General features: G+C 52.3%; 3 protein-coding genes across 3 annotated transcripts; 2 read left to right on the forward strand and 1 right to left on the reverse strand.

Annotated features, from left to right (window-relative positions):
* Positions 1-2,824: 2,824 nt before the first annotated feature.
* On the reverse strand, positions 2,825-3,376 carry IUM83_14920 (dihydroorotase, homodimeric type; the record flags this gene model as incomplete). Its single annotated transcript, XM_067939697.1, has 2 exons — positions 2,825-2,957; positions 3,057-3,376. The coding sequence occupies 2 exons, from the start codon at positions 3,374-3,376 to the stop codon at positions 2,825-2,827; spliced, it is 453 nt and encodes a 150-aa protein (XP_067791343.1).
* A 20,915-nt stretch (positions 3,377-24,291) lies between these two features.
* IUM83_14921 (ATP-binding cassette (ABC) Superfamily) lies at positions 24,292-24,918 on the forward strand (the record flags this gene model as incomplete). Its single annotated transcript, XM_067939698.1, has 1 exon — positions 24,292-24,918. The coding sequence occupies one exon, from the start codon at positions 24,292-24,294 to the stop codon at positions 24,916-24,918; it is 627 nt and encodes a 208-aa protein (XP_067791344.1).
* A 182-nt stretch (positions 24,919-25,100) lies between these two features.
* On the forward strand, positions 25,101-25,763 carry IUM83_14922 (Erythroid differentiation-related factor 1; the record flags this gene model as incomplete). The annotated part of the gene is made up of 1 exon (XM_067939699.1): positions 25,101-25,763. The coding sequence occupies one exon, from the start codon at positions 25,101-25,103 to the stop codon at positions 25,761-25,763; it is 663 nt and encodes a 220-aa protein (XP_067791316.1).
* Positions 25,764-27,659: the final 1,896 nt, after the last annotated feature.

The following is a 27,659-nucleotide window of genomic DNA, read 5'->3' on the forward strand; positions in this document are numbered from 1 at the left end:
ATAACACTCCCTTCCCAACCATTCTACATCACATTTTCTACCCATCTCCCTTCCTATTTATATCTACCATATTCCACCACCACCTACCCTCACAACTCCCATCCTCCCCACCCACTTCATCCAAAACCACACCATCATCAACATCCCATAATAACACTCCCTTCCTAACCATTCTACATCACATTTTCTACCCATCTCCCTTCCTATTTATATCTACCATATTCCACCACCACCTACCCCTCACAACTCCCATCCTCCCCACCCACTTCATCATAAACCACACCATCATCAACATCCCATAATAACACTCCCTTCCTAACCATTCTACATCACATTTTCTACCCATCTCCCTTCCTATTTATATCTACCATATTCCACCACCACCTACCCCTCACAACTCCCATCCTCCCCACCCACTTCATCATAAACCACACCCTCATCAACATGGGGCCGACCTCCACGTTCCGCAGTGTCACCTTTGGGGAGGCGTCTTGAGATCACTATTTGGTGATAGAGGGCAAGTGATGGCGCAAAAAGCATCTACACATCTCGTAGAAGCTAGTGGACTAGGTAAGCCGACCCCTACCCTCGAATCCATGTCTCCCCATCTATGCAAACATTGCATACACATAGCATCAACACGCGCCTCGTGGGAGACCACCCAGCCGCCTGGCCGATGCGAATACATGACCAGACAGCCCACCACAGTACACCATATGTTTTGGACGACACGTTTGACAGGGAACGATGCACCATCACGTGTGAGTCGCTGAAAGGGCGCATTTATTCCGCTTGTTTAAGCTCGCAGCGCAGTCTTTTTAGCGTGTGCGTTTCTGTTTATATTTACTTGAATGTAGTATGTAATCGTTCCGAGAACGCATTGGCTACAACCCATATGCTTTTGGGTGGTAGAAGTTTGTAAAAGTGACTATATAGCTGCCTGTTCGCAACAGCCAAATTTCTGCGTCAATACGGTTTGTATGCCGTCAAACGCGAATGCAAATCGCTGACTGGTTGACTATTGATGTTAAACCATATGGCTGGGCACTATAGTCAAGTTCGGCGTGGTTGAAAACGTACCCTCCCGAATTTCCATCTTCCGAGTAGCTATATTTGCTGCAGAATTGCTATCGTTTATTATTAGGCGATATGCCCTTTCTATGTCACACGGGAGTGGTACAGTTGAATTCGCCACCTGCGAAAACCTATTCCCCCAAATTTTCAGCTCATAAAGACGAGGTGTTGCTGACCCGCAATTGGTGCTCTTGTGCTACTCAGGACATTTTCTTACATTTGTTCAATCAGAACACAGGACACAGCCTATTATGGACCAATCACAGAGGACCTGCCTCCATCGACTGCACGGTTCACTTCCATCGACTGCAGTTCAGACCGCGTATCCTGATTACAGCCCATCATTCACTTCATCGAAAAACACACCTTCGTCAACACCCCACAACAACAACACTTCCCATCACCATTCACCCTCACACAACCTCTCTAACATCAACCACTTCCCACCAACTTTCAACCTCAACCTACCAACCTTTTCCACCCTTCACAACATCCATCCTCCACATCAATTTCATCCAAACCCGCACCTTCACAACCACCTCCACAACAACACTACTTCCCACCACCATTCACCCTCACACTTTCCCCCAACAGCAGCCACTTCCCACCAACTTTCAACCGCAACCTACCAACATTTTCCACCCTTCACGGCATGGGGCCAATCGCCATTGTAACGGGGTTACACGCACAAGTGGCTACAAGCCACTTGTGATTTTGACAGATAAAATATCTGTTAAAAGTTTTAGATACTTCCTCACCTTGTTGTAAGTCACATCAATGGATACATTGAAGTGGGCCACCACAATGAGTGGTCCACACCTACCCAAAGATCCTATTGGTAGAAAGCATCATATTTCTACCAATTAGTGACGTGCATATTGGCGGGACCCCGTCCAAGGAACCCCTGAGACGCGGTCTGGAGGACCCCGTCTCATAGATCAAGCGTCATAAATCAGGGCATGCGGCATCGAAGTAGCTTAGGCATGGAACCGTAGCTTATCAATCTTCAACTAGTCAGTCGGTAGCATAGGATAGGTGTAAGGCTCAGTTCCGAACCTTCTTTGTGCCGATCAAGTGGATTTCTCCCTTTCGGTCCAAGGCTTCCGAGTGCCGGCAAGCAGAGCCGCCCCGATAATGCGCCCCCCCGTCCCTCGGTCGTTGGTGCACTCACCCGCAGACCCGTGCCCAACAGGAGGGACACGTTAAACGATACCGCTCAAGCATGCCCGATAACGCATCGCTGAAGGCGAAGACCCGTGCCGGCTCCGATAACGCCTCACAAGACCGCGTCGGCCCCGATAACGCCACGCACCCCAAGGACGCGACGCACCGATAACCGCACGTGTTCAAGGGCAAGAAAGGAGAAAAGACGGATCAAGGACAAGACCGTCCCAGTAAGGAAGACTTCACGCTCCAAGCTCGAGCTACCCGTTACCCTATCCTGAGATACGCTACTCAAGCCCCGGGGAAATACCCGACGCGCCCACCGACAGCGGACGCGACGGGTTTGTGCGAGGACGACTTTGCAGATTTCTGTGAGGGCGCTACTCCACAAACACATCCAGCGAGAATCCCATAATCAGCAGGCGTCGTGATAAGGAAGGGATTCGGGTAGAATGTATGTACTGCTGCCAGGCGCATGGTCTCCGTGACGCATTGCAATCGCAGGAGTCGAAAGCATGAAGGACGAGCTCGACCACCTCCTCGGTCGTGATGTGCTTTATGACCACCTTGAACTGCGGGAACTTGGTCACCAGCGGCTTGATCGACTGCTCCACGAATGTGGTCGCGCGTGCACCAGCTGCGGCAGGCCCGCCTCCCTCATGGTCTCGAGTGCCAGGTACAAGTAGTCGATCTTGGTCACGTGTTGGTCGTCGCTCCAGCTGCAGTACCAGAACATCAAGAAGTCAGTCAGTACGTCTGTCTGTGCGTGTTCCTTGCCGCTGCTAACACATTACAAGTGCGTGTTGTGTATTGTGTACCAGGGTAGAGCTTGACGGTAAAGATCTTGGTCGTGGCGGCAGCGCGGTGGACCTCGTCGGTGGTGGTACCGTCCGTCATATAGATCGCCACCGTCCGTCGTGCAGATCGTCACGAGTGGCTCGAAGCCCTTGGCGCCGCTGGGGTCGTGGCGCTCTTCGGGCACATGCACCAGGACACGCTCGTGGTACGCCAGCGCCCGCTCCGTGGTGGTCACGGGCGGCACCAGGTTGGGCATGACGATGCAGCGCGCGAACTGGGACGTCGCGTGGGACTCGGAGAGCACCAGCGTCACGTTGCCCTCGAGCAGGTGTTGGTTCAGATCGTATCAGGGTGGTGAATACCACCAATTACGGGGAAAATCTATGGAGCTCGAGGTTACGGTGTAGTGGGTCTAACTTGACTCACTACTTTAGCTTACACGTTGCGCAACGTGTATGAGGAAGCGTAAGTACTTAGTAATTACTTAGGTTAATTATATTTGAATACACAAATATAAGTTAACTTAGACAAGACTCCAAGTAGCTAGTTTAAGGTAAAATGAGAACTGTATTGTTTGTAAATTGATCTTCCTCCTAAATCTGCTAAAAACTGTTTATCATCTATGCAAGGGGTTGGCAGCGGCTGGCTGTCAGAGCCCCGCCAAAATGCATGTCTCTGATTGGTAGAAAGATGCTGCTTTCTACCAATATGATCTTTGGGTATGTGTGGACCACTCATTGTGGTGGCCCACTTCAATGTATCCATTGGTGTGACTTACACCAATGTGAGGAAGTATCCAAAACGTTTAACAGATAACCTATCTGTTAAAATCACAAGTGGCTTGTAGCCACTTGTACGTGTAACCCCGTTACACCCCCCCCCCCCCCCTTAAGGTTAGACGCGCGGGGTCTCCGCACGTCAATCTTCGGAATTGACCATTCGTCAATTCTCCGCGTTTGGAGAAGAAATCCGCGCTCATTCAACGATGAGCGCGCCTCAGAAGAAGTCCGCAAAGTCGGTGGGGAGTCATCTCTCCATCGACGACTACTTCGAACGACAGAAGACGAAGTACGGCGACCTCGTCGACTTCGACGACGACGATGAAGAAATGGAGGGCGAGGAGGACTCGCCCTCAAAGCGTAAAGACTCAGTGTCGAGCGAATCGCTCGACCCTCATGCCAAGAACGTTCGCCCGCGTGAAGGGGACGAATCGGACGCTTCGAGCTCGAAACGTTCGCGAATTGAGAGTTATTGCCTACTCGCTTCTGCTGGGGCTTTTGGTTCTCCGCGCGCTGCTGCTGCAGCGCGTGATGTCAAAGCTCAAGGCTCTCCGCGCGCTGCACCTGCTGCGCGCGATCCATGGATGCCGTCCGCGTCCGAGATCACGGACCGGTATGGGAACTCGATACCTCCGAATGAGGTGCCGCTGTACGTATGCAGAGCCATCAAAGATGACGCTGTGGCTGCCGAGCTGCACTTTGATGCGGAAACGCATCAAAGGCGCGATTACTACATCGGACTCTTTCATGAGCTCCGATGGTTTCAAAGCAAGAAGACATCTTCTCGCGGCAAAGTGCCCGAATGACAGGCACTTTGTCAAAGTTGGAACGCCTTTGTTGAGAACTTCAACAAGAGGCCAAGTGCTTACCGTGATCGGATTAAGCAAGCGCGTGATCGCTTCGAGACGTACTCGATGCGTGGAAAGTTGGAGCAACTCCACGTTGCTGCTGAGGAGGCAAATGTGCCGTGCGCTGTGCCCGAGGGCTTTCAGTGCACGAAGTGCTTCCCAGGCGCGGTTCGCTTGAGCGACCGCGATCTGAACGGGTACACGTCGTTCCGTGTGCCCGAGAGTCTCAAAGATCTCCGTGCTAAGTTCTTAGCACGTGAGGGTTCGGGCGCTAGCGATGATCGCAGCGCTCGCATTACTTCCGCTGCGCCAGCGCGTACTGCTCCTCGTACGCCCTCACCATTTCCGGAACGTCCTCCAGCAAGACGTTCCGCGGCTCTATGTATCTCGATGGGGAGGAAATCCTCTCCAACGAATACGAAAACGAGCCCCTTGAGGGTTCGTTTTCGGGATACTATGGTCAACAATCCGCTCAACAATCCAGCGGGTTGAGCCGCGGGCGTCACGGATCGGCGGTGGCGGGGGTGGGAACACGCCCCGGGTATGATCAGCCCCGGGCTGATCAGTATGCGCCTCTCCACGACCGGGTGACCGTCGTGGAGCGTCTGCAGGGCGCAGAGTTCGCCGCCCTGAAACAGGAGCTGGCGAACCAGAAGGCCCAAGTCGCGGCGGTCTCGCAGACCGCCTCGAATATCCAGGTCGAGCTGGGGACCCAGATGAAGGGGTTGCTCCAGCGCGTCCGCGCGCTGGAGGAGAGGCTGCTCGTCGCCGAGGCCAAGTCCTCCGCTTCTGCCTCGGCTCCTGCCGAGGCTTCGGGTCAGCCGAGCTAGATGGCTCGTGCTGCAGGTATGGCTTCAGCCGTCCGACGTAAAAGGTCGGATGGAGGCGCATGCTAGACGGTATGTCTAGCGTGTATGCGTTGCCGTGCCGTGCCAACACAGTGAACGGCCCGATGAAGCGCGGAGCAAGCTTGCTTGCTCCGAAATCCGAAACTGCATGTCTAGGCAGGTTTTGTGTAGCTAACAAAACTAATGAACCAACTTTAAATTCATTTGGGTTGCCTCTGCCCGCATTGTGTGCGTTCAGCTTCTGTTGGTCAACAGAAGCTGCTATTGCGTCTTGGACAAACCGAATTACGGCTTGTCTTTTGGTGATGAAACTGATTGCATCCGAGCTGAAGTCATTCAGCTCGCTCTCCGCTAGAGGCCCTGCCTCTGCGTGGTTCTTTGCGGTGTCTGCGCCCTGCGCAGTCCCGTGGTCGTTGGCCTTGTTGTTGGGGGAGTCTGCGCCCTGCGCAGACTCATGTGGTTTGTCCATTGTTGCAGCTGACACTGTGCAAGTGTCAGCGGTTTTCTGCGGCTGCTGTATTGCAGTCGTAGATCCTCCCCCACTTAAAGTGGGAGCCATCACTCTGAGTAAACTCGGTAGACGTGGATGTCGCATGGCATTCACGTAGAACGGTGTATGCCCTGTCGAGGCATACACTGAGTTGTTGATGGCAAACTCTGCCATCGATAAGCACTCGCTCCAGTATTGGAACGAGTGAGCGTAACTCTTCAACATATCGACGAGCACGCGATTCACACGCTCGGTTTGACCGTCCGTCTGCGGATGATCCGCAGTCGACATTGAAAGTTGGCTCCCAAGAAGTGTAAACACTTCTTGCCACAGGTGCGCTGTGAAGCGCGGGTCTCTGTCCGACACGATGTCGGTCGGCATACCATGGTGTTTGAACACCATGTCGACGAACAGACGGGCCGTCTGCTTCGCGGTCACTTCTGCCGGCACCGCAGCAAGATGTACCGTCTTGCTGAAGCGGTCGACGAAGACCACAACACCGGTGTTCCCTCCGCTATCCGGGGGAAGACCAAAGATGAAGTCGAAAGACATGGACTTCCAACACTCCGACGGAGTCGGTAGTGATTGTAACGGAGCCTGCGCGAATGGCGCAGGCTTTACGCGTTGGCATACCTCGCAAGCACGGATGTACTTGCGCACCCACTTATACTGGTGATGCCAGTAGAAGTCGCGCGTGAGAAGGACGTATATCTTCTCACGTCCGAGATGTCCCGCACTCGGGGCATCATGGTATTCGTACATGATCCTGAGTCGCAGGTCATGGTCATTCGGTACGACAACGCGGATCGCGTTGTCGTCGACTGCATTATAAAGAAGCAGTCCGTCGTGCACCCGATATCGGTGTGCACGCGTACGAAGGTGCTTGGGCAGCTTCTGACGGGACCTGTCAGAAGGCGCTGTGCCATATGCCAGCAAGAGTTTCGCGTCCGCGTCGTGCGCATACGCGGCCTTCACATCATCCATCAGGAACGATGTGGGTTTGCTTGATCGCATGACGTCAATGGCATTGACGTCAGCAGCTTCGGCATAGTCCGGCCGACGTGATAACGCGTCGGCCACTACATTCAATCTCCCGGGTTTGTATTCGACCCGGAAGTTATACTCCGCAAAGAATGAGAGCCATCTCGCCATTCTTTGTGAAATGTGTGGCGACTTCACTGCGGTGCGCAGTGATGCATGGTCAGTGTAGACCACAAACGGTCTACTTCCAAGCAAATACACTCGGAACTTTGCGAGTGCGTACTTCATGGCAAGGAGTTCCTTGTCATGCACCGGATAGTTACGCTCAGCTGGCTTCAGCTGGACTGCATCGAATGCCTTTTGGCAATCGGTTGTCCAATTCCACACAGCTTCCTTCTTAAGAAGTTGTGACAGCGGGCGGATCTTGCCCGCATAATCCTCCACATGCTTGCACAAGTACGTGGCCAAGCCAAGGAACTGCCTCAGTTCCTTGACACTTGAAGGCGTTGGCCATTCATTAATCACTCTGACCTTTTCCGGGTCAGGGCGAACACCATTCTTCCCTACGAGACACCCGAGGACGGGTATCTCGCTCGCCCCGAAGATACACTTCTTCAGGTTCGCGTAGAGCTTATGCTTTCGCATAAGCTCAAGTAGCTTCCGGAGATGCACCCTGTGCATTTCTACGTCGGTTTTCCCGTCCACAGCCGGGCTGTGGATGAACACATCATCGAAGTAGCTCGGTGCGAAGTCGCGCACCGAGCGCAACAAGTGCGTCACGCACCTGTTGAAAGTCGCAGGGTCATTCTTAAGTCCCTGTGGCACTACTAGCCATTCCCAGAGCATGCCGCTTGGCGTGCTCACTGCCGTGAGAGGGATATCGCTCTCACGCATTAGGATCTGATAAAATCCATCTCGCAAGTCGAGAGCACTGTAAACGGTGCTCCCGGCCATCGAATCGATGATAACATCTTTTCGCGGTATCGGCGTCTGCGCCGGTACCGTCGCATCGTTCAGCTTGTTATAGGCATGAACGATGCGCCATCCGCCCTGTGGCTTTTTGACACAGAACGTCGGAGCACTGTGCGGGGACTTTGCTTCCCGCACTTGTCCTGCTTTACGACGACTTTCAAAGAAGTCGTCGATCGCTTTTACTTGCTCTCGCGGCAGTGGCCACTGCCGCGTGACACAGTACTTCGTGCCCGGCACGAGATCAATCTCGTGCTGAATGCCCTTATCCTGCGGAAGCTCCGCAGGAATGTCTTCCGGGAGTACGTCTTTGTACTCCCTCAACTGTTCGTAATAGGGACTCGACTTCAGCGAGTCCCAACCTTGTTCCTCGAAGCGCTATCGCTTCGTCTTCGCACTGAGAGTGCCTTCACTCTCAGTGGTACTTCACATGAAGAGTTGTCTCAGCTCTTCGCTCTCGCTCTCCGTTCTTTCGCTGTCCGAAAGAACGCAGACTTGCTCGATGCGTCCATCGTGCAAGTCGCGCGTGAAGCGCTTCCAGCTCATGGCTGGAAGCAAAGTCAACTCCGACGCCGTCGTCGGAGGATCAGCGAGTTCCATCTCACGATACTGGAATCCAGTATCGGTGCGCGTCAAGACGCTTAGCGTCTAGACGTCCGGCATCACCGCCTCAGTCTGCCCAGCAGACTGTTCTTGTTGCGTCTCGGTCCCGGACGTCTCGACTGGTGAGCCGCGCGCACCTGCTGGTGAGCCGCGCTGCGGTAACAGGGCCATCGCTCTCTGTTCCGCTGTCGCGTCCGAAGCGCACGCCCGTGCGCTTCTTCCAGTCTATTACCGGATCATGCCGTGCAAGCCACGGCATGCCCATTACCACGTCGAACTTATCGTCCAGGTCTAGGACGATAAAGTGTTCGACAAACACTCGTTGTTTGTACGAGAAGCGCACGTTCACGACGCGCGCGTCTCGGTCTCCACGATGGCACCTGTTGCTAGTCGTACCTTCAGAGGACTTCGAGGTACATTTACCTCCTCGAAGTCAAGTCTCGACAGGCTTCGTAGTCGAACAAAGTTGTTCGACGCGCCTGAATCTACCAAAGCTCGAAGAGAGTCACTCGCTCTCTTCGAGTAAACCTTCAAGATGACTAGGTTCGGCCTGTCATCTTGTTTCTTACAGTGAGAGCTGGTCTCACTGGGGCTGCAGTCCTCAGTGTCGCGTGCCCGATGTCGGCACGTGCGACTGCATTACCAGTAGGGCGCCCGCGCCTACTGGATGTTCGCGTTTTGTTGGTCCGCGGCGATGCCTAGCATCGCCACGACGGGGGCATGGGAGCTGTGCACTCCGTGCAAAGTGACCGATCCTTCCGCAACGGAAGCATCGCACGTTACCTCCCTGCTGCTGGTAACCAGCAGTTGTTGCGTTCGAGAGGTCCATTGGCTCCGGACCTCCCGTCCTCACTACCGGGCGCGGTTGCGGCCTCGGTACGTTTACATGGAGGTTAGCCTGCCGCAGGCTAAACTCTTCTTGCATGGCAAGAGTGATTGCAGCTTCGAGAGTACTCGGGTACTCTCGGAAGAGATAGGCCACGGGCCCATCTCTAAGTCCTTCATGAACGTGACGACCTTGGTCGCCTCGTCAATCGGGTTAGTCACGATATTTGATACCAAGTATCGTGCGCGCTGCGCGTAAGCATGGACGTCATGCTTACCCTGCTGAAGGTCGAGGAACTCCTCCCTCGACCGGAACTCGTTTGCGGGGCTCAAACGCTTGTTTGAGCTCCTCTTTAACACTTCGTACGTGCTGAAGCACGTAGGATCGGAGAGTCGGCATCCATACGCCCAACGCCTCGCACGTCCGCCAAGACAGGACATGGCGAACGCGACCATCGACAGCGGGTCGACGATGCGTCGAGCCGCTATGTGTTGAGCTCGACAAGCCATCGGAGGAGAGGCTCGCCTCCCTTCCCACATAATTGCTTACGCTCAACTTTAATGGTTGAGCACGCGGTGTCGTCCCTGACGACGCCGCACTGAGGAAGCAGCATCACGCTGTTCCTTCATGATGAATCCCAGGGCAACACCATGTTGCTCCGTCGGCGATAGCGTACGCAGCATCGTAGCTATCTCCGCCTCCCAATGACTGTTGACAGTCGTTGGAGGGCTTCCACTCTGGGTCAGACAGGTAGTCAGCGCGTGCAACATGCGTTGCAGGCGTGTTGGAGCTCTCCATGGGCACCTCCGTACTCATGGGGTTCTCGGCTCCGCGTTCGTACACCGCGTACGAACGTCAAGCAGTCGGTCGTTGGACGGACTACTAAGTGCTACCAGGTGTAGTGGGTCTAACTTGACTCACTACTTTAGCTTACACGTTGCGCAACGTGTATGAGGAAGCGTAAGTACTTAGTAATTACTCGAGTTAATTATATTTGAATACACAAATATAAGTTAACTTAGACAAGACTCCAAGTGACTTAGATTAGGTAAAATGAGAACTGTATTGTTTGTAAATTGATCTTCCTCTAAAATCTGCTAAAAACTGTTTATCATCTATGAAAGGGTTGGCAGCGGCTGGTTGTCAGAGCACCGCTAATATGCATGTCTCTGATTGGTAGAAAGATGCTGCTTTCTACCAATAGGATCTTTGGGTATGTGTGGACCACTCATTGTGGTGGCCCACTTCAATGTATCCATTGGTGTGACTTACACCAAGGTGAGGAAGTATCTAAAACTTTTAACAGATATCATATCTGTTAAATTCACAAGTGGCTTATAGCCACTTGTACGTGTAACACCGTTACATCACGAACTTAAATGAGAATAACGCCGTGCAATGGTGTAGTGGTTTAGCCGCACGTGCTTTTATCCAGCCCAGCTTTCGCGTTAAGAAACCCGAATACATGATTCTAAGTACGGGCATCTACTGCAACTACTTTGCAGCCGCAATTTCTGCCCACTTATTCGCAAATGAACATCTCAATTTAATCCCATACCCTCACATTCATTCTCACTGAGTATACCACTTCCAGTTCTACCATCATCGTGAGCAACAGTAGCAATGTGCAACCATAGCGATGTCGTATTAAGTATTTGGTGTTTGTTGTCGATCTCTATACTGCACTTGACGCTGTGAAATCCCTAAACCAAGCTGCACTCCGACATTTCTACGAGCGTGTTCTCGAACTCCCGCTGCTAGAGCGACAACTCGGCGGCGTTTTTGTAAAGGGTTACCTACACAAGTGACAACAGTCACTTGTGCATGACAACGGTCACAAGTTACAACTGTCACTTGTGCATGACATTTGTCACTTACGGTTTAACAAAAACATATCTGTTAAAGGTTTTAGATACTTCCTCACCTTGGTGTAAGTCACACCAATGGATACATTGAAGTGGGCCACCACAATGAGTGGTCCACACATACCCAAAGATCCTATTGGTAGAAAGTAGCATCTTTCTACCAATCAGAGACATGCATATTAGCGGTGCTCTGACAACCAGCCGCTGCCAACCCTTTCATAGATGATAAACAGTTTTTAGCAGATTTTAGAGGAAGATCAATTTACAAACAATACAGTTCTCATTTTACCTAATCTAAGTCACTTGGAGTCTTGTCTAAGTTAACTTATATTTGTGTATTCAAATATAATTAACTCGAGTAATTACTAAGTACTTACGCTTCCTCATACACGTTGCGCAACGTGTAAGCTAAAGTAGTGAGCCAAGTTAGACCCACTACACCTGGTAGCACTTAGTAGTCCGTCCAACGACCGACTGCTTGACGTTCGTACGCGGTGTACGAACGCGGAGCCGAGAACCCCATGAGTACGGAGGTGCCCATGGAGAGCTCCAACACGCCTGCAACGCATGTTGCACGCGCTGACTGCCCCCACCTGTCTGACCCAGAGTGGGAAGCCCTCCAACGACTGTCAACAGTCATTGGGGAGGCGGAGATAGCTACGATGCTGCGTACGCTATCGCCGACGGAGCAACATGGTGTTGCCCTGGGATTCATCATGAAGGAACAGCGTGATGCTGCTTCCTCAGTGCGGCGTCGTCAGGGACGACACCGCGTGCTCAACCATTAAAGTTGAGCGTAAGCAATTATGTGGGAAGGGAGGGCGAGCCTCTCCTCCGATGGCTTGTCGAGCTCAACACAGCCATAGCGGCTCGACGCATCGTCGACCCGCTGTCGATGGTCGCGTTCGCCATGTCCTGTCTTGGCGGACGTGCGAGGCGTTGGGCGTATGGATGCCGACTCTCCGATCCTACGTGCTTCAGCACGTACGAAGTGTTCAAAGAGGAGCTCAAACAAGCGTTTGAGCCCCCGCAAAACGAGTTCCGGTCGAGGGCGGAGTTCCTCGACCTTCAGCAGGGTAAGCATGACGTCCATGCTTACGCGCAGCGCGCACGATACTTGGTATCAAATATCGTGACTAACCCGATTGACGAGGCGACCAAGGTCGTCACGTTCATGAAGGGACTTAGAGATGGGCCCGTGAAGACCTATCTCTTCCGAGAGTACCCGAGTACTCTCGAAGCTGCAATCACTCTTGCCATGCAAGAAGAGTTTAGCCTGCGGCAGGCTAACCTCCATGTAAACGTACCGAGGCCGCAACCGCGCCCGGTAGTGAGGACGGGAGGTCCGGAGCCAATGGACCTCTCGAACGCAACAACTGCTGGTTACCAGCAGCAGGGAGGTAACGTGCGATGCTTCCGTTGCGGAAGGATCGGTCACTTTGCACGGGAGTGCACAGCTCCCATGCCCCCTGGAGGTGGCCGTCGTGGCGATGCTAGGCATCGCCGCGGACCAACAAAAAACGCGAACATCCAGTAGGCGCGGGGCGCCCTACTGGTAATGCAGTCGCACGTGCCGACATCGGGCACGCGACACTGAGGACTGCAGCCCCCAGTGAGACCAGCTCTCACTGCAAGAAACAAGATGACAGGCCGAACCTAGTCATCTTGAAGGTTTACTCGAAGAGAGCGAGTGACTCTCTTCGAGCTTTGGTAGATTCAGGCGCGTCGAACAACTTTGTTCGACTACGAAGCCTGTCGAGACTTGACTTCGAGGAGGTAAATGTACCTCGAAGTCCTCTGAAGGTACGACTAGCAACAGGTGCCATCGTGGAGACCGAGACGCGCGCGCGTCGTGAACGTGCGCTTCTCGTACAAACAACGAGTGTTTGTCGAACACTTTATCGTCCTAGACCTGGACGATAAGTTCGACGTGGTAATGGGCATGCCGTGGCTTGCACGGCATGATCCGGTAATAGACTGGAAGAAGCGCACGGGCGTGCGCTTCGGACGCGACAGCGGAACAGAGAGCGATGGCCCTGTTACCGCAGCGCGGCTCACCAGCAGGTGCGCGCGGCTCACCAGTCGAGACGTCCGGGACCGAGACGCAACAAGAACAGTCTGCTGGGCAGACTGAGGCGGTGATGCCGGACGTCTAGACGCTAAGCGTCTTGACGCGCACCGATACTGGATTCCAGTATCGTGAGATGGAACTCGCTGATCCTCCGACGACGGCGTCGGAGTTGACTTTGCTTCCAGCCATGAGCTGAAGCGCTTTCACGCGCGACTTGCACGATGGACGCATCGAGTAGTCTGCGTTCTTCGGACAGCGAAAGAACGGAGAGCGAGAGCGAAGAGCTGAGACAACTCTTCATGTGAAGTACCACTGAGAGTGAAGGCACTCTCAGTGCGAAGACGAAGCGATAGCGCTTCGAGGAACAAGGTTGGGACTCGCTGAAGTCGAGTCCCTATTACGAACAGTTGAGGGAGTACAAAGACGTACTCCCGGAAGACATTTCTGCGGAGCTTCCGCAGGATAAGGGCATTCAGCACGAGATTGATCTCGTGCCGGGCACGAAGTACTGTGTCACGCGGCAGTGGCCACTGCCGCGAGAGCAAGTAAAAGCGATCGACGACTTCTTTGAAAGTCGTCGTAAAGCAGGACAAGTGCGGGAAGCAAAGTCCCCGCACAGTGCTCCGACGTTCTGTGTCAAAAAAGCCACAGGGTGGATGGCGCATCGTTCATGCCTACAACAAGCTGAATGATGCGACGGTACCGGCGCAGACGCCGATACCGCGAAAAGATGTTATCATCGATTCGATGGCCGGGAGCACCGTTTACAGTGCTCTCGACTTGCGAGATGGATTTTATCAGATCCTAATGCGTGAGAGCGATATCCCTCTCACGGCAGTGAGCACGCCAAGCGGCATGCTCTGGGAATGGCTAGTAGTGCCACAGGGACTTAAGAATGACCCTGCGACTTTCAACAGGTGCGTGACGCACTTGTTGCGCTCGGTGCGCGACTTCGCACCGAGCTACTTCGATGATGTGTTCATCCACAGCCCGGCTGTGGACGGGAAAACCGACGTAGAAATGCACAGGGTGCATCTCCGGAAGCTACTTGAGCTTATGCGAAAGCATAAGCTCTACGCGAACCTGAAGAAGTGTATCTTCGGGGCGAGCGAGATACCCGTCATCGGGTGTCTCGTAGGGAAACATGGTGTTCGCCCTGACCCGGAAAAGGTCAGAGTGATCAATGAATGGCCAATGCCTTCAAGTGTCAAGGAACTGAGGCAGTTCCTTGGCTTGGCCACGTACTTGTGCAAGCATGTGGAGGATTATGCGGGCAAGATCCGCCCGCTATCACAACTTCTTAAGAAAGAAGCTGTGTGGAATTGGACACCCGATTGCCAAAAGGCATTCGATGCAGTCCAGCTGAAGCCAGCTGAGCGTAACTATCCGGTGCATGACAAGGAACTCCTTGCCATGAAGTACGCACTCGCAAAGTTCCGAGTGTATTTGCTTGGAAGTAGACCATTTGTGGTCTACACCGACCATGCTTCACTGCGCACCGCAGTGAAGTCGCCACACATATCACAAAGAATGGCGAGATGGCTCTCATTCTTTGCGGAGTATAACTTCCGGGTCGAATACAAACCCGGGAGATTGAATGTAGTGGCCGACGCGTTATCACGTCGGCCGGACTATGCCGAAGCTGCTGACGTCAATGCCATTGACGTCATGCGATCAAGCAAACCCACATCGTTCCTGATGGATGATGTGAAGGCCGCGTATGCGCACGACGCGGACGCGAAACTCTTGCTGGCATATGACACAGCGCCTTCTGACAGGTCCCGTCAGAAGCTGCCCAAGCACCTTCGTACGCGTGCACACCGATATCGGGTGCACGACGGACTGCTTCTTTATAATGCAGTCGACGACAACGCGATCCGCGTTGTCGTACCGAATGACCATGACCTGCGACTCAGGATCATGTACGAATACCATGATGCCCCGAGTGCGGGACATCTCGGACGTGAGAAGATATACGTCCTTCTCACGCGCGACTTCTACTGGCATCACCAGTATAAGTGGGTGCGCAAGTACATCCGTGCTTGCGAGGTATGCCAACGCGTAAAGCCTGCGCCATTCGCGCAGGCTCCGTTACAATCACTACCGACTCCGTCGGAGTGTTGGAAGTCCATGTCTTTCGACTTCATCTTTGGTCTTCCCCCGGATAGCGGAGGGAACACCGGTGTTGTGGTCTTCGTCGACCGCTTCAGCAAGACGGTACATCTTGCTGCGGTGCCGGCAGAAGTGACCGCGAAGCAGACGGCCCGTCTGTTCGTCGACATGGTGTTCAAACACCATGGTATGCCGACCGACATCGTGTCGGACAGAGACCCGCGCTTCACAGCGCACCTGTGGCAAGAAGTGTTTACACTTCTTGGGAGCCAACTTTCAATGTCGACTGCGGATCATCCGCAGACGGACGGTCAAACCGAGCGTGTGAATCGCGTGCTCGTCGATATGTTGAAGAGTTACGCTCACTCGTTCCAATACTGGAGCGAGTGCTTATCGATGGCAGAGTTTGCCATCAACAACTCAGTGTATGCCTCGACAGGGCATACACGTTCTACGTGAATGCCATGCGACATCCACGTCTACCGAGTTTACTCAGAGTGATGGCTCCCACTTTAAGTGGGGAGGATCTACGACTGCAATACAGCAGCCGTAGAAAACCGCTGACACTTGCACAGTGTCAGCTGCAACAATGGACAAATACATGAGTGCTGCGCAGGGCGCAGACTCCCCAACAACAAGGCTTAACGATCACGGGATCGCGCAGGGCGCAGACACCGCAAAGAACCACGCAGAGGCAGGGCCTCAGGAGAGCGAGCTGAATGACTTCAGCTCGGATGCAATCAGTTTCATCACCAAAAGACAAGCCGTAATTCGGTTTGTCCAAGACGTAATAGCAGCTTCTGCTGACCAACAGAAGCTGAACGCACACAATGCGGGCAGAGGCAACCCAAATGAATTTAAAGTTGGTTCATTAGTTTTGTTAGCTACACAAAACCTGCCTAGACATGCAAGTTTTTGGATTTCGGAGCAAGCAAGCTTGCTCCGCGCTTCATCGGGCCGTTCACTGTGTTGGCACGGCACGGCAACGCATACACGCTAGACATACCGTCTAGCATGCGCCTCCATCCGACCTTTTTACGTCGGACGGCTGAAGCTATACCTGCATCACGAGCCATCTAGCTCGGCTGACCCGAAGCCTCGGCAGGAGCCGAGGCAGAAGCGGAGGACTTGGCCTCGGCGACGAGCAGCCTCTCCTCCAGCGCGCGGACGCGCTGGAGCAACCCCCTTCATCTGTGTCCCCAGCTCGACCTGGATATTCGAGGCGGTCTGCGAGACCGCCGCGACTTGGGCCTTCTGGTTCGCCAGCTCCTGTTTCAGGGCGGCGAACTCTGCGCTCCTGCAGACGCTCCACGGCGGTCACCCGGTCGTGGAGAGGCGCATACTGATCAGCCCGGGGCTGATCATACCCGGGCGTGTTCCCACCCCCGCCACCGCCGATCCGTGACGCCCGCGGCTCAACCCGCTGGATTGTTGAGCGGATTGTTGACCATAGTATCCCGAAAACGAACACTCAAGGGGCTCGTTTTCGTATTCGTTGGAGAGGATTTCCTCCCCATCGAGATACATAGAGCCGCGGAACGTCTTGCTGGAGGACGTTCCGGAAATGGTGAGGGCGTACGAGGAGCAGTACGCGCTGGCGCAGCGGGAGTAGTGCGAGCGCTGCGATCATCGCTAGCGCCCGAACCCTCACGTGCTAAGAACTTAGCACGGAGATCTTTGAGACTCTCGGGCACACGGAACGACGTGTACCTGTTCAGATCGCGGTCGCTCAAGCGAACCGCGCCTGAAGCACTTCGTGCACTGAAAGCCCTCGGGCACAGCGCACGGCACATTTGCTCTCCCTCAGCAGCAACATGAAGTTGCTCCAGACTTTCCACGCTTCGAGTACGTCTCGAAGCGATCACGCGCTTGCTTAATCCGATCACGGTAAGCACTTGGCCTCTTGTTGAAGTTTTCAACAAAGGCATTCCAACTTTGACAAAGTGCCTGCCATTCGGGCACTTTGCTGCGAGAAGATGTCTTCTTGCTTTGAAACCATCGGAGCTCATGAAAGAGTCCGATGTAGTATCGCGCCTTTGATGCGTTTCCGCATCAAAGTGCAGCTCGGCAGCCACAGCGTCATCTTTGATGGCTCTGCATACGTACAGCGGCACCTCATTCGGAGGTATCGAGTTCCCATACCGGTCCGTGATCTCGGACGCGGACGGCATCCATGGATCGCGCGCAGCAGGTGCAGCGCGCGGAGAGCCTTGAGCTTTGACATCACGCGCTGCAGCAGCAGCGCGCGGAGAACCAAAAGCCCCAGCAGAAGCGAGTAGGCAATAACTCTCAATTCGCGAACGTTTCGAGCTCGAAGCGTCCGATTCGTCCCCTTCACGCGGGCGAACGTTCTTGGCATGAGGGTCGAGCGATTCGCTCGACACTGAGTCTTTGCGCTTTGAGGGCGAGTCCTCCTCGCCCTCCATTTCTTCATCGTCGTCGTCGAAGTCGACGAGGTCGCCGTACTTCGCCTTCTGTCGTTCGAAGTAGTCGTCGATGGAGAGATGACTCCCCACCGACTTTGCGGACTTCTTCTGAGGCGCGCTCATCGTTGAATGAGCGCGGATTTCTTCTCCAAACGCGGAGAATTGACGAATGGTCAATTCCGAAGAGTGACGTGCGGAGACCCCGCGCGTCTAACCTTAAGGGGGGGATGGTGTAACGGGGTTACACGTACCAGTGGCTACAAGCCACTTGTGAATTTAACAGATAAGATATCTGTTAAAAGTTTTAGATACTTCCTCACTTTGGTGTAAGACACACCAATGGATACATTGAAGTGGGCCACCACAATGAGTGGTCCACACCTACCCAAAGATCCTATTGGTAGAAAGCAGCATCTTTCTACCAATCAGAGACATGCATATTAGCGGGGCTCTGACAGCCAGCCGCTGCCAACCCTTTCATAGATGATAAACAGTTTTTAGCAGATTTAGGAGGAAGATCAATTTACAAACAATACAGTTCTTATTTTACCTAATCTAAGTCACTTGGAATCCTATCTTACTTAACTTATATTTGTGTATTCAAATATAATTAACTCGAGTAATTACTAAGTACTTACGCTTCCTCATTCCAGTGCTTTTCGTAAAACAAAACAATCTTCGCCTGCGTGTCGATCAAAATTGTCGGCACTGCAACCAGAATGCACATCACCCGGATGCTGCGAATTCGTTTTTCATGACCACGTGCTAGGCACTGTCTTGCAAGGCCAATTTTGCGATTGTGCTCACAGCCATGAAGAACCCAACGACAATGGAACTTTGCTCAGCTATCTGCATCTGGCTTAAGAGCTGCACTTAGGCGCCAGCTATAATCACAGGTAAGCACATATTGACGTTGTTCACGTACCCGCGCCAGAAATTGCGTAAATCGGGATGATATCGGAATGTCTGGCGAGATCCTAAAGTTCATGACAACCCCACCGCGATGACTGGGGTTTCTCGTTTGTGCACTCGTTTATCGGGTCGTTCCTTACCCTCTTGAAGTAAATGAGTCGAGCAGTCAATATGAGATTGGTGTTTATGATGTGCTTGCACAAAACTACAAAGTAGAACTCGATCTTGAAATTGGAGACGCCGCTCCGGCGAGGCAGCTGGGCACAAGAGTGATGATGCACGGTCCAGAACGTTGGTGCAGTATTGTGCCCCAGTAAAGAACACTTGGGAGATGTCTTGGGTGACGGATGAAGCGCTGTGTAAACACTGCTGGGATGTGAGCCATTACAATCGTCACTGCGTAGATAAGCCCACACCAGACGACATTGGTGACGATAAGCTCGTATCTGGATTGAGCTCGTGAGGGCTAAAGTAAAAAGCCATTCCCAACGGAGTAGCACGCATTCGCGATCCACGCACACGCGATACTACCGACAGCATTGTGCAGCACTACAGTAGTCTCTGTACTCGCATGGCTTGAGCCCACGTTTACCACCGGACAAGGTCTTTCAGAGATCGGTGCGATAGGGACATACGAGAAGCTGTACGTGCATCACCAGCTACCAAAAGACCCCATCTGGTTTAGAGATTGACTGAAGGGTAACGTCCTTCAACGCAATCCGAAAAGGACCAAGCAGCTAGTGTGATGAGGGCAAGCGCATCGTGCACTGAAATTCCGCGGTTGACGTGGCTATGTTCGTCATCACTCATTTTGCCACAACGCCACGACGTCATCAAAAGCTGAACGTGAGCAGCTTACATATTCGATGTACGCAAATTGTAGCAGATGCCGAGGTTGCCTTTGTGGCGAATCAGATAGGTAACTGGTTGAATCAAGATATCCTCCAGCAAGCCATGAGTCATGTATGTACCTAAGCCAGATCCAAACTAACCTCACAGCTATTACAATGCATTGAGCGCGGCGTGTAGATGCAACCTCGGTAATGAAAGTGCATCTGAGGAGCCTCTGTATCGATACAACGCTGTTTCACTGTGAAATTTTCACGCAGAAGCCGTCGCGAGGCCAATAATGATCGTACAAGGCAATTCATCTATCAGATTTGCCTTCGACCGACCAGTGCTATACCGAACGATAGCAGTAAGAAAAAACTCGCAATAATTCAGACCGAAAAAGAAGGTTGATCCTTTTTCGGGTTTCTCTTTGATAGCGACCAGAGTATTGCGCATTATAGTGTGTGGTAAGCCAGTGTAGAGGAACGCTGGGAACCAAAACCTAGGGCAGGTGATGTAGTATGGCCAACAGCAAATACTGCATATCGTTGAGCCAGTACGGGGTTTCATGGAATCGCTCCTTCAGCTTCACTGCGAGCCTACTGATACTGGCCGGTAAGGCTCTTTCTTCATCGACGACAGATGGTAGTTTGGCCTTGGTGTTCACAACTTGATCGTCGAAATCCTTGATCGAGTTGCCAGTTCTCAGGCGTCGCATTTCACCACTGGCAACGCGGGGCGGAGACTCAGCTATTGGAGTAGCGGCGTCAGCGAGAGCAAGGCAGAGTAATGCGAACAGGAGAGCACTGCGGAGTTTCATCGTTGAGCTTGGGCTGCCGAAGCCTTGCCTGATTGAAAGTAAATCGCGAACTGAGCTCTTTGGGTTCATCAGATTGAACAGATTCTGTGCATGAACAAAAAATGTCGTCAACGACGTGTTAGTAGCAAACCGTATAGTTGTTTGCAGTTACAATAGTAATAGTATCTACATACAGTTCTACTTTATACTGTAATGCATGTACACGTACAGTGCGACCCCCGTTTTCGCGGAGGGTGGACCATAAAAGAAACGGGAGGGTAATAAACTATGCCATGGACATTAAAATGCTTTGCTATTTGATACTATATTTCACTTAATCCGGGCCTTATAAATGAAGCCTGTGCGGCACCAGCAGTTGCGAATAGTTTCATCGGAGATCTTTTTAAAGCTCTCAGAGCAACACTTCATTGCGGAGAAGAGATCCACAGTGATGTTGGGTTAAGACAAAGTTCGTGTTTCTGAGATAGTGTCATCGTAGTGCACCAGGAGGGGCGACGCAACATTCGTACGACACACAGAAATGTTTAATGAGGGCAGGGGTATGAAAAGGTCTATGCACCCGAGTTTAAGTCAATCTCGGAGAATGTGTCATCCCTCCCTTGATGCGGGAAAAACCTTTGAAAACGGAGATGTGCACGCCACTTGCGCAATCCAGTCCTATCCCAAAAGCTATCATCCGAGTGCCTCCGAATGTGCGGAGTATTATTTCTAACAGTTTATTAGAGGTCAGCAGCCGCGAAAACGGGGGGGTCGCACTGTATCGAAGTTTTCACGCACTCTATTTACACATACGGCGTATATGTGTGTAATAAATGTTGGTAGGGTCGGTCCAGCAGTGATGGCAGCACAAGACAACGAAGAGATTGTCCTGACTCAGAAATCCTGAGGCGGGACTCTTACTTTACCTCCTCTATCGCAGCTGTAAACATTTGTGATCGTTGAAGACTGTGAATCACACCTTCACTTCATCCTTCATCCCCTCGCATCGAAGTAAATCGAGCACACTGTAATTTGTAGGATCATGTCAAAGAGGAGGTCGTGAAGGTGAAAGATGTTTTTGTTCTTACCGTGTTAACAGCTGTCAGGTACGGAGGTACGGAGGATACTGAAGCTCAGCATTGCTGCTGTTGGGATCAACCAATCATAATACAGCAGGGTAGCCAAAAATTGGATTTGAGACAAACGCGGCAAAGATCAGGCGAAAGAACCTTTCAAAGATGGTCTCGTTTGGGCTGATTCTCATCTTTTCAAACATATGGTCGGGCTGACAACAGCAGTGGTAGTGGCGGCCGCACGATCTCAGCGTGAACGCGCAAGCTGCTACAAATGCCCGTGCACTATAGCAAGAAGTGGAACGACGGCATACTCGCGCGTTGTGTCAGCAGCGCGTTCGGCCCCGAAGACCTCCTCACGTTACCAACACAGTCTAGGCGTTGTGCTCTCGAACGTGCCCCGGCCTAGCGCATTCCACGATACATACGTTCATCTACTTATACGTATGGACTGCCTCGTTATCTATGAGCTATTCCTGGGCAGCGACTGTATCATTCCACAAAAAAGAGGGGTCTGAGCCACGGTCGTATTGCGCGTCCTCTAGTCAAAAGTTGCTGCGCTGCTGTTTGTTTGGGGAGACTCGAGGAGAAGCTCGAAGCTCTCGTTGACGATGGTTGCGGCGGTGGCCCATGTAGCTCGCGCATCCCGCACGCGTCGGCGGCGGACACGAGTCGCTAGGACTGCCAGTTGACCGTTGGGGTGAATGGATGGTGAGCAGTTGCTAATGACAAGGATAACAATCGGTCTAATCATGGGGAAGAAATATTGGGAATAAATGGGTCTAATTATTAGCCTCCAATGGAGTACAGAATCATTTGTGAATATTACGTGAAACATCAAGAAGAAAAAGAATGAAGTTGATTAACTGGGAGGTAGGCTTGTCGATGGATGTGAAACATGAACTATTCGTTATTATTAGTTTTTTGTTAGAACTTTTTAAAAACTGATAATTATGAAAATGAATACGTAGCATCTAAATGTATAGTCAATGAAAAATACACACAAAACTGTCAAAATCACCAAATATTGAGGTACACTTTTAGGTACTGTGCAACCTCACCGTCATTATCTGCAAAATGACAGTGACGTCAACCTCTTCTGCTACTCAGTCGTAAAGATACGGAGAATCTCGTGATGCGTGTGTATATAAACGATACACATGGGTTAAAGATTACGCTTACGGGGCAACCAGTAGATACGGACGATACTGGACCTAAAGATACGGTTTCATCAAACACGACAACATAACTTCGTGGGTGCAGGGCTATGTGACCCACGTGTACACTGGCGAGGCGTCGAAACACTCGGAGCTGCGGTTACTCATTCACCAACGTACCCGATGTTCACCAAGTCAAAATGTCTATAGGTTATCGCCAGGTGGACACTGGGGTGGGGTACTGTAAGGGTCAGGGGGACGGCTTTGACGTTTTTTTCACAGGTGTCGTTCCACTAACATCAAGGACGCAGCGAGGATACCGACTAAAATCTGGCGATTTCGCCAACTTGATAGACTAACCCGTAGCTTGTAACCAGTAAAAACAGGCACAATGTTTGAAAATCGAATTTAGGGTGAACCTCGTGACTAAAGAGATACACAGAATCACTGGCATAGCACCCGGGACGCGTAGACAGCGAGATCTCGATCGCGTGAGGTTGACGATGAGGACGGAGTAGGAGAGAGACGCGACCACTTCCACCCGCCGGACGAGTAGGAGGGAGGCCACACATCCTAACGTACTGTATCCCTTAAGTGTTTGCCGACAGCCATACTCGCTACAACACCACAATAAATCGTGTGGTGTAGTAATCTTCGCTATTGTTATCGGCCAACTAGATAAATTGGCACGTTTCGATTGGATACCGGGAAGTTTCTGAAAACTGTCAGTTCACAGTTCGTTAGGACTGTCTAGTATCCCGTCGATAACTATACTTGACTTGTGATTGTTCAAGTTTTATTTCACTGTCACGTTTTACTTCACAACCGGTACTGTACTGGTATATATGTTACTTAAAACTTACTTAACCGTTACTTTACGATAGTAGCCAGGCATGTGAAGCTTGTCACGTGGCGACGAATACCGGGGATACCTGATATCGGGGACCGGGGATTTACCCGGAGCCGCGCCGCAGCTACCACAGAGCCGCCCCCCCCCCCCCCCCCCCCCCCCCCCCCCAGCCACCACGGGCGCCCAAAAATGGAGGGCATAGCAAATGAAAGCTGTGACGGGGTCACACGAGCACCTTGCACAGAGGAAGTGTGCTAACGAGAGTATACAAACTCTCAGTGAACGGCAGTTCACGTGTCCCTGGCCTAAGGGGACTGATTGACCTGAAGTACGGTAGATCTAAGACTCAATGTATTTATAGGTTAGTATAGATTTGGCATGCATACAAATCCGAAGTTTCCTATAGTTTATTCTATACAAAATGTATCGGTTGGCTCTCAAGCCTATTGTGTCAATACTCAGGGGAGTGACCTTTTGTAGCCATCCCTGAATAGTGCCAGGGTCACTATTCCATGTAACCCCGTTACATCCTCCTCCACTTAGATTCGATCATATCGACCAATCAGAGCGAGGGTACGGTGGCGGGTCCCATTTCACTCGCATAGTCGAAATCCATCGACAACGGCGCGAGCACTTGCGCCTCGGCTCTCGGCCCCCAGAAAGCAACTGGCGCGTCGCCGAGCAAGCCCCACGGTCTCCAGGTTGACCGGAAGCATGCCTCCCAAACGCAGCTCGCGCGTGTGAAAGCAGCTTCGAAACCCTGAGCCGAGAGGCCGAAAGCCAAGAAGGCCAAAGCCAAGAATGAGTCGGCCGCGCTGAAGGAGGCCACGGGCGCTGCCACCAAGGTGGTACGCTCTCCGAGCTGTTCTCCGGAGGAGTCGCACGGCGACCATGCGTCTCGCAAGTCGCCCGATGCTCCACCGGATGAGGGATACAACCCCAGGTTTAGTTATGAACGGCGCAGCCCGCGCCGGGACTGTGATTCACCCAAGTTCAGCTGCAATAAAGCCGTGTACTCCGGTGAGAGTTCACAAGTGGAGGAGAACGCTTCCGATGGCAGCGCGCAGGCCGCCAATGACAAGAAGAAGGCGAAGGGCAACGTCCCCACCGCCCCGGCTGACCCGGACACCCAGGCCGAGGAGCCGTCGAGCGGCAAGACGGGCACTGAGCCCATGGCAGCTCCGCCGGTCAAGAACCTGACCCTCGCGAAAGGCCTCGCGCGCGCCCAAGCTGCCAAAGCCACCACTGCTGTGGAGAGCGACGCGCCTAGTGAAAAGAAGCGTGAATCCTCTAAGTCGCCGCCTCGCGACGACTACAAGGGTCTGTTCGATGATTCCGAGTCTGAAGAAGGGGCTGTCGACGAGCCCCGTGAGGTCTCTAATGACCTCGATGAGCAGCGGGCACGGTACTACAGCGCTGGCTCGGCCGCCCGTGCGGGATAAGCAACGGCACCGGCCACTGCTACTGGGGGGGTTCCCACCGGTAACTCTTGAGTAGGCGTTTTTGAGAACCTAACCTGATTCAATACTTTCCTACTCAATAACCCGTCAGAAGGTGCGGATTTTTGCAGTAGGATTTCTGCTACTGCAAAAAATCTTGAGTAGGGGGCGGGGGAGAAGGTCTCATGGCGAAGAAGAAGCAGCAGAAGCAGCAGGGCGAATCTCGTGCGCGAGGGCCTAACTGGACTACAACGGAGATCCTGAAGCTCATCGAGGCATGGCGAGTTGAGCTGGATACCCCAGCAGAGAAGGGGGAGTCAACGGCCCTTCTTAACAGGCGAGTATTCGAGCAATTTAAGACGCTGTGTGGTGGCACCACGTCTCGCAGTGAGAAAGCAGTCATCGACAAGAAGAACAACTTGCCTATTGCGTACAAGCTCATAGTCGCAGTTAACAACAACCGTGTGGTCGGATCAACCGGCCAGCCTTGTTGGTTTGAACTGTCACGTGAGCAAAAGAAAGCCATCAAGGCTGCTGACAAGACGGACGCTCGCAATGCCGACATGGATATAGCCGTATTCAATGCTTTGAAGAACATTTTAGGCGGTGATGACTCTGTCGAGCCTTCCGCTTTAGTTTCCTCTACGCCTATTTTTGAGAGAGAGGATAGTAGTGCTCCTCGTCAGACATATTTTGCGGACTTCGCTGACAACAACCAAAACACGGATGCAGCGCAATCTTCGTGCAGTGGTGGAGACAATCCACTGGTACAGGCATTACCTCTGAGCAAGTACTGCACTGCTTCATCAGTGTCGTCACTGTCCTCGCCGCCGCTAGATGATGCGTAGCCTCGAGACAGAAACCTATGCAGAACTACTAGCGTTCCGCTAGCCAGCTCTTCCATCCTCAAACAGCTCTTTGGAATGGACGAAAGGCCGCGCCTTCTCAAAATATGCCGGTGGAAACACAACTCATGATTTCGCTGGATTTATTGAGTCGCCAATCTTGAGTAGCCTACTAAAAATTTGCCGGTGGGAACCCCCCCACTGTAGGCCCTCTTTCTGGCGGGGGCGCTGCGCGTCCAAAGGGCTATTACCCGCACAATGACGGCACTGATGCTCTACAGCTCCTGAAGAAGCTCACTCCTCCTCGTGGCCTTGTCAGCGGCTACACCTCGAGGGGCGCCTATGAGCGCGCGCTGGTTGAGACAGAGCCGCTCATTGTCAGCGACATTGAAGCCGCTTGGTGTGCGCTCTTAGCACCACACAAGATCCCCTTGAAGGAGTTCACCGACCTTCGTAAGAAGGCGGAGGACAAGTGTAGTGGGTCTAACTTGACTCACTACTTTAGCTTACACGTTGCGCTACGTGTACGAAGAAGCGTAAGTACTTAGTAATTACTCGAGTTAATTATATTTGAATACACAAATATCATTTAAATCAGATAAGACTCCAAGTGACTTAGATTAGGTAAAATGAGAACTGTATTGTTTGTAAATTGATCTTCCTCCAAAATCTGCTAAAAATTGTTTATCATCTATGAAAGGGGTTGGCAGCGGCTGGCTGTCAGAACCCCGCTAATATGCATGTCTCTAATTGGTAGAAAGATGCTGCTTTCTACCAATAGGATCTTTGGGTAGGTGTGGACCACTCATTGTGGTGGCCCACTTCAATGTATCCATTGGTGTGACTGACACCAAGGTGAGGAAGTATCTAAAACTTTTAACAGATATCCTATCTCTTAAAATCACAAGTGGCTTGTAGCCACTTGTACGTGTAACCCCGTTACACCAACCCCCTTAAGGTTAGATGCGCGGAGTCTCCTGAGGCGAGGCCGATGAAACCTTGATCGCCCAGGGGTGCTTTGTATAGCGTAGCCCAGGAAAATACTGGGAGTCAACAGAAGAAGGATAAAACCCAGAGTGCCGCAAAGCATACCCTGAATTTCACCCTCCCTTGTTTGGCGTGAGTACCTTGCATAATCCCTGTCGGCTCGTTTATCTTCGTCGGAACGGCACTTCACCGGAGTTGTTAACGTAGCCTTTGAAGAAGCGCTGAGGTGCACGTCTAATCCAGAACGCGTCCTCGATGCTGAAGGCAACCCAGAATTTCAGATCACCCGAACCCAGAATATCACGATTCAGGATCCAGGATTTCACTTCCACTCTGGGTGAAGCTTGGAACTCAGAAGGCACCTTACCCAAGTGCTCTCTAGCCCGATAACCAACAAATACAGAGTATACAACACTACAACTAGCCGTCACTTATTCTTTTGGACCCTCGGACGGTGGGTCACTCACACACTAGGCTCACTCGAGTCTGAAATCCAGGCGCCTAGCTCGCCTGAATACTCGCCAATACGCGCACCACCCTCAATTAAGAGGGAAAAATACAATCACTATCAGTTAACCTTCCCGTCACACGCAGCAGTCAATACAATATCCTGGAGGCGACTACTTAGCACTCCAGAACACAATCGGGAACATGAAATGGGCTACCACGAGCACAGCAAGTGACCCAACTAGGATATGAAATAGATGGATCACCCCAGGAAGCACAAGGCGTCTCTGGTCACCACCTAACTGGACTTAGAGTAGGTGGAGCTCACACAGACGACTCGTCCTTGTAGTCGATGTGCCCTTAATGTCCCGCGGTCGTAGTCTCGGGTCCTCCGGATTTCCGTCGGCAGGCTTGGCCGAAGTCACTTGCGCGTTACAGGGAAAATTGAACTCGTTTTGGTTATCG

The sequence above is a fragment of the Phytophthora cinnamomi genome (assembly GCF_018691715.1).
Source record: "Phytophthora cinnamomi strain GKB4 chromosome Unknown Contig40, whole genome shotgun sequence".
Taxonomy (NCBI): domain Eukaryota; phylum Oomycota; class Peronosporomycetes; order Peronosporales; family Peronosporaceae; genus Phytophthora; species Phytophthora cinnamomi.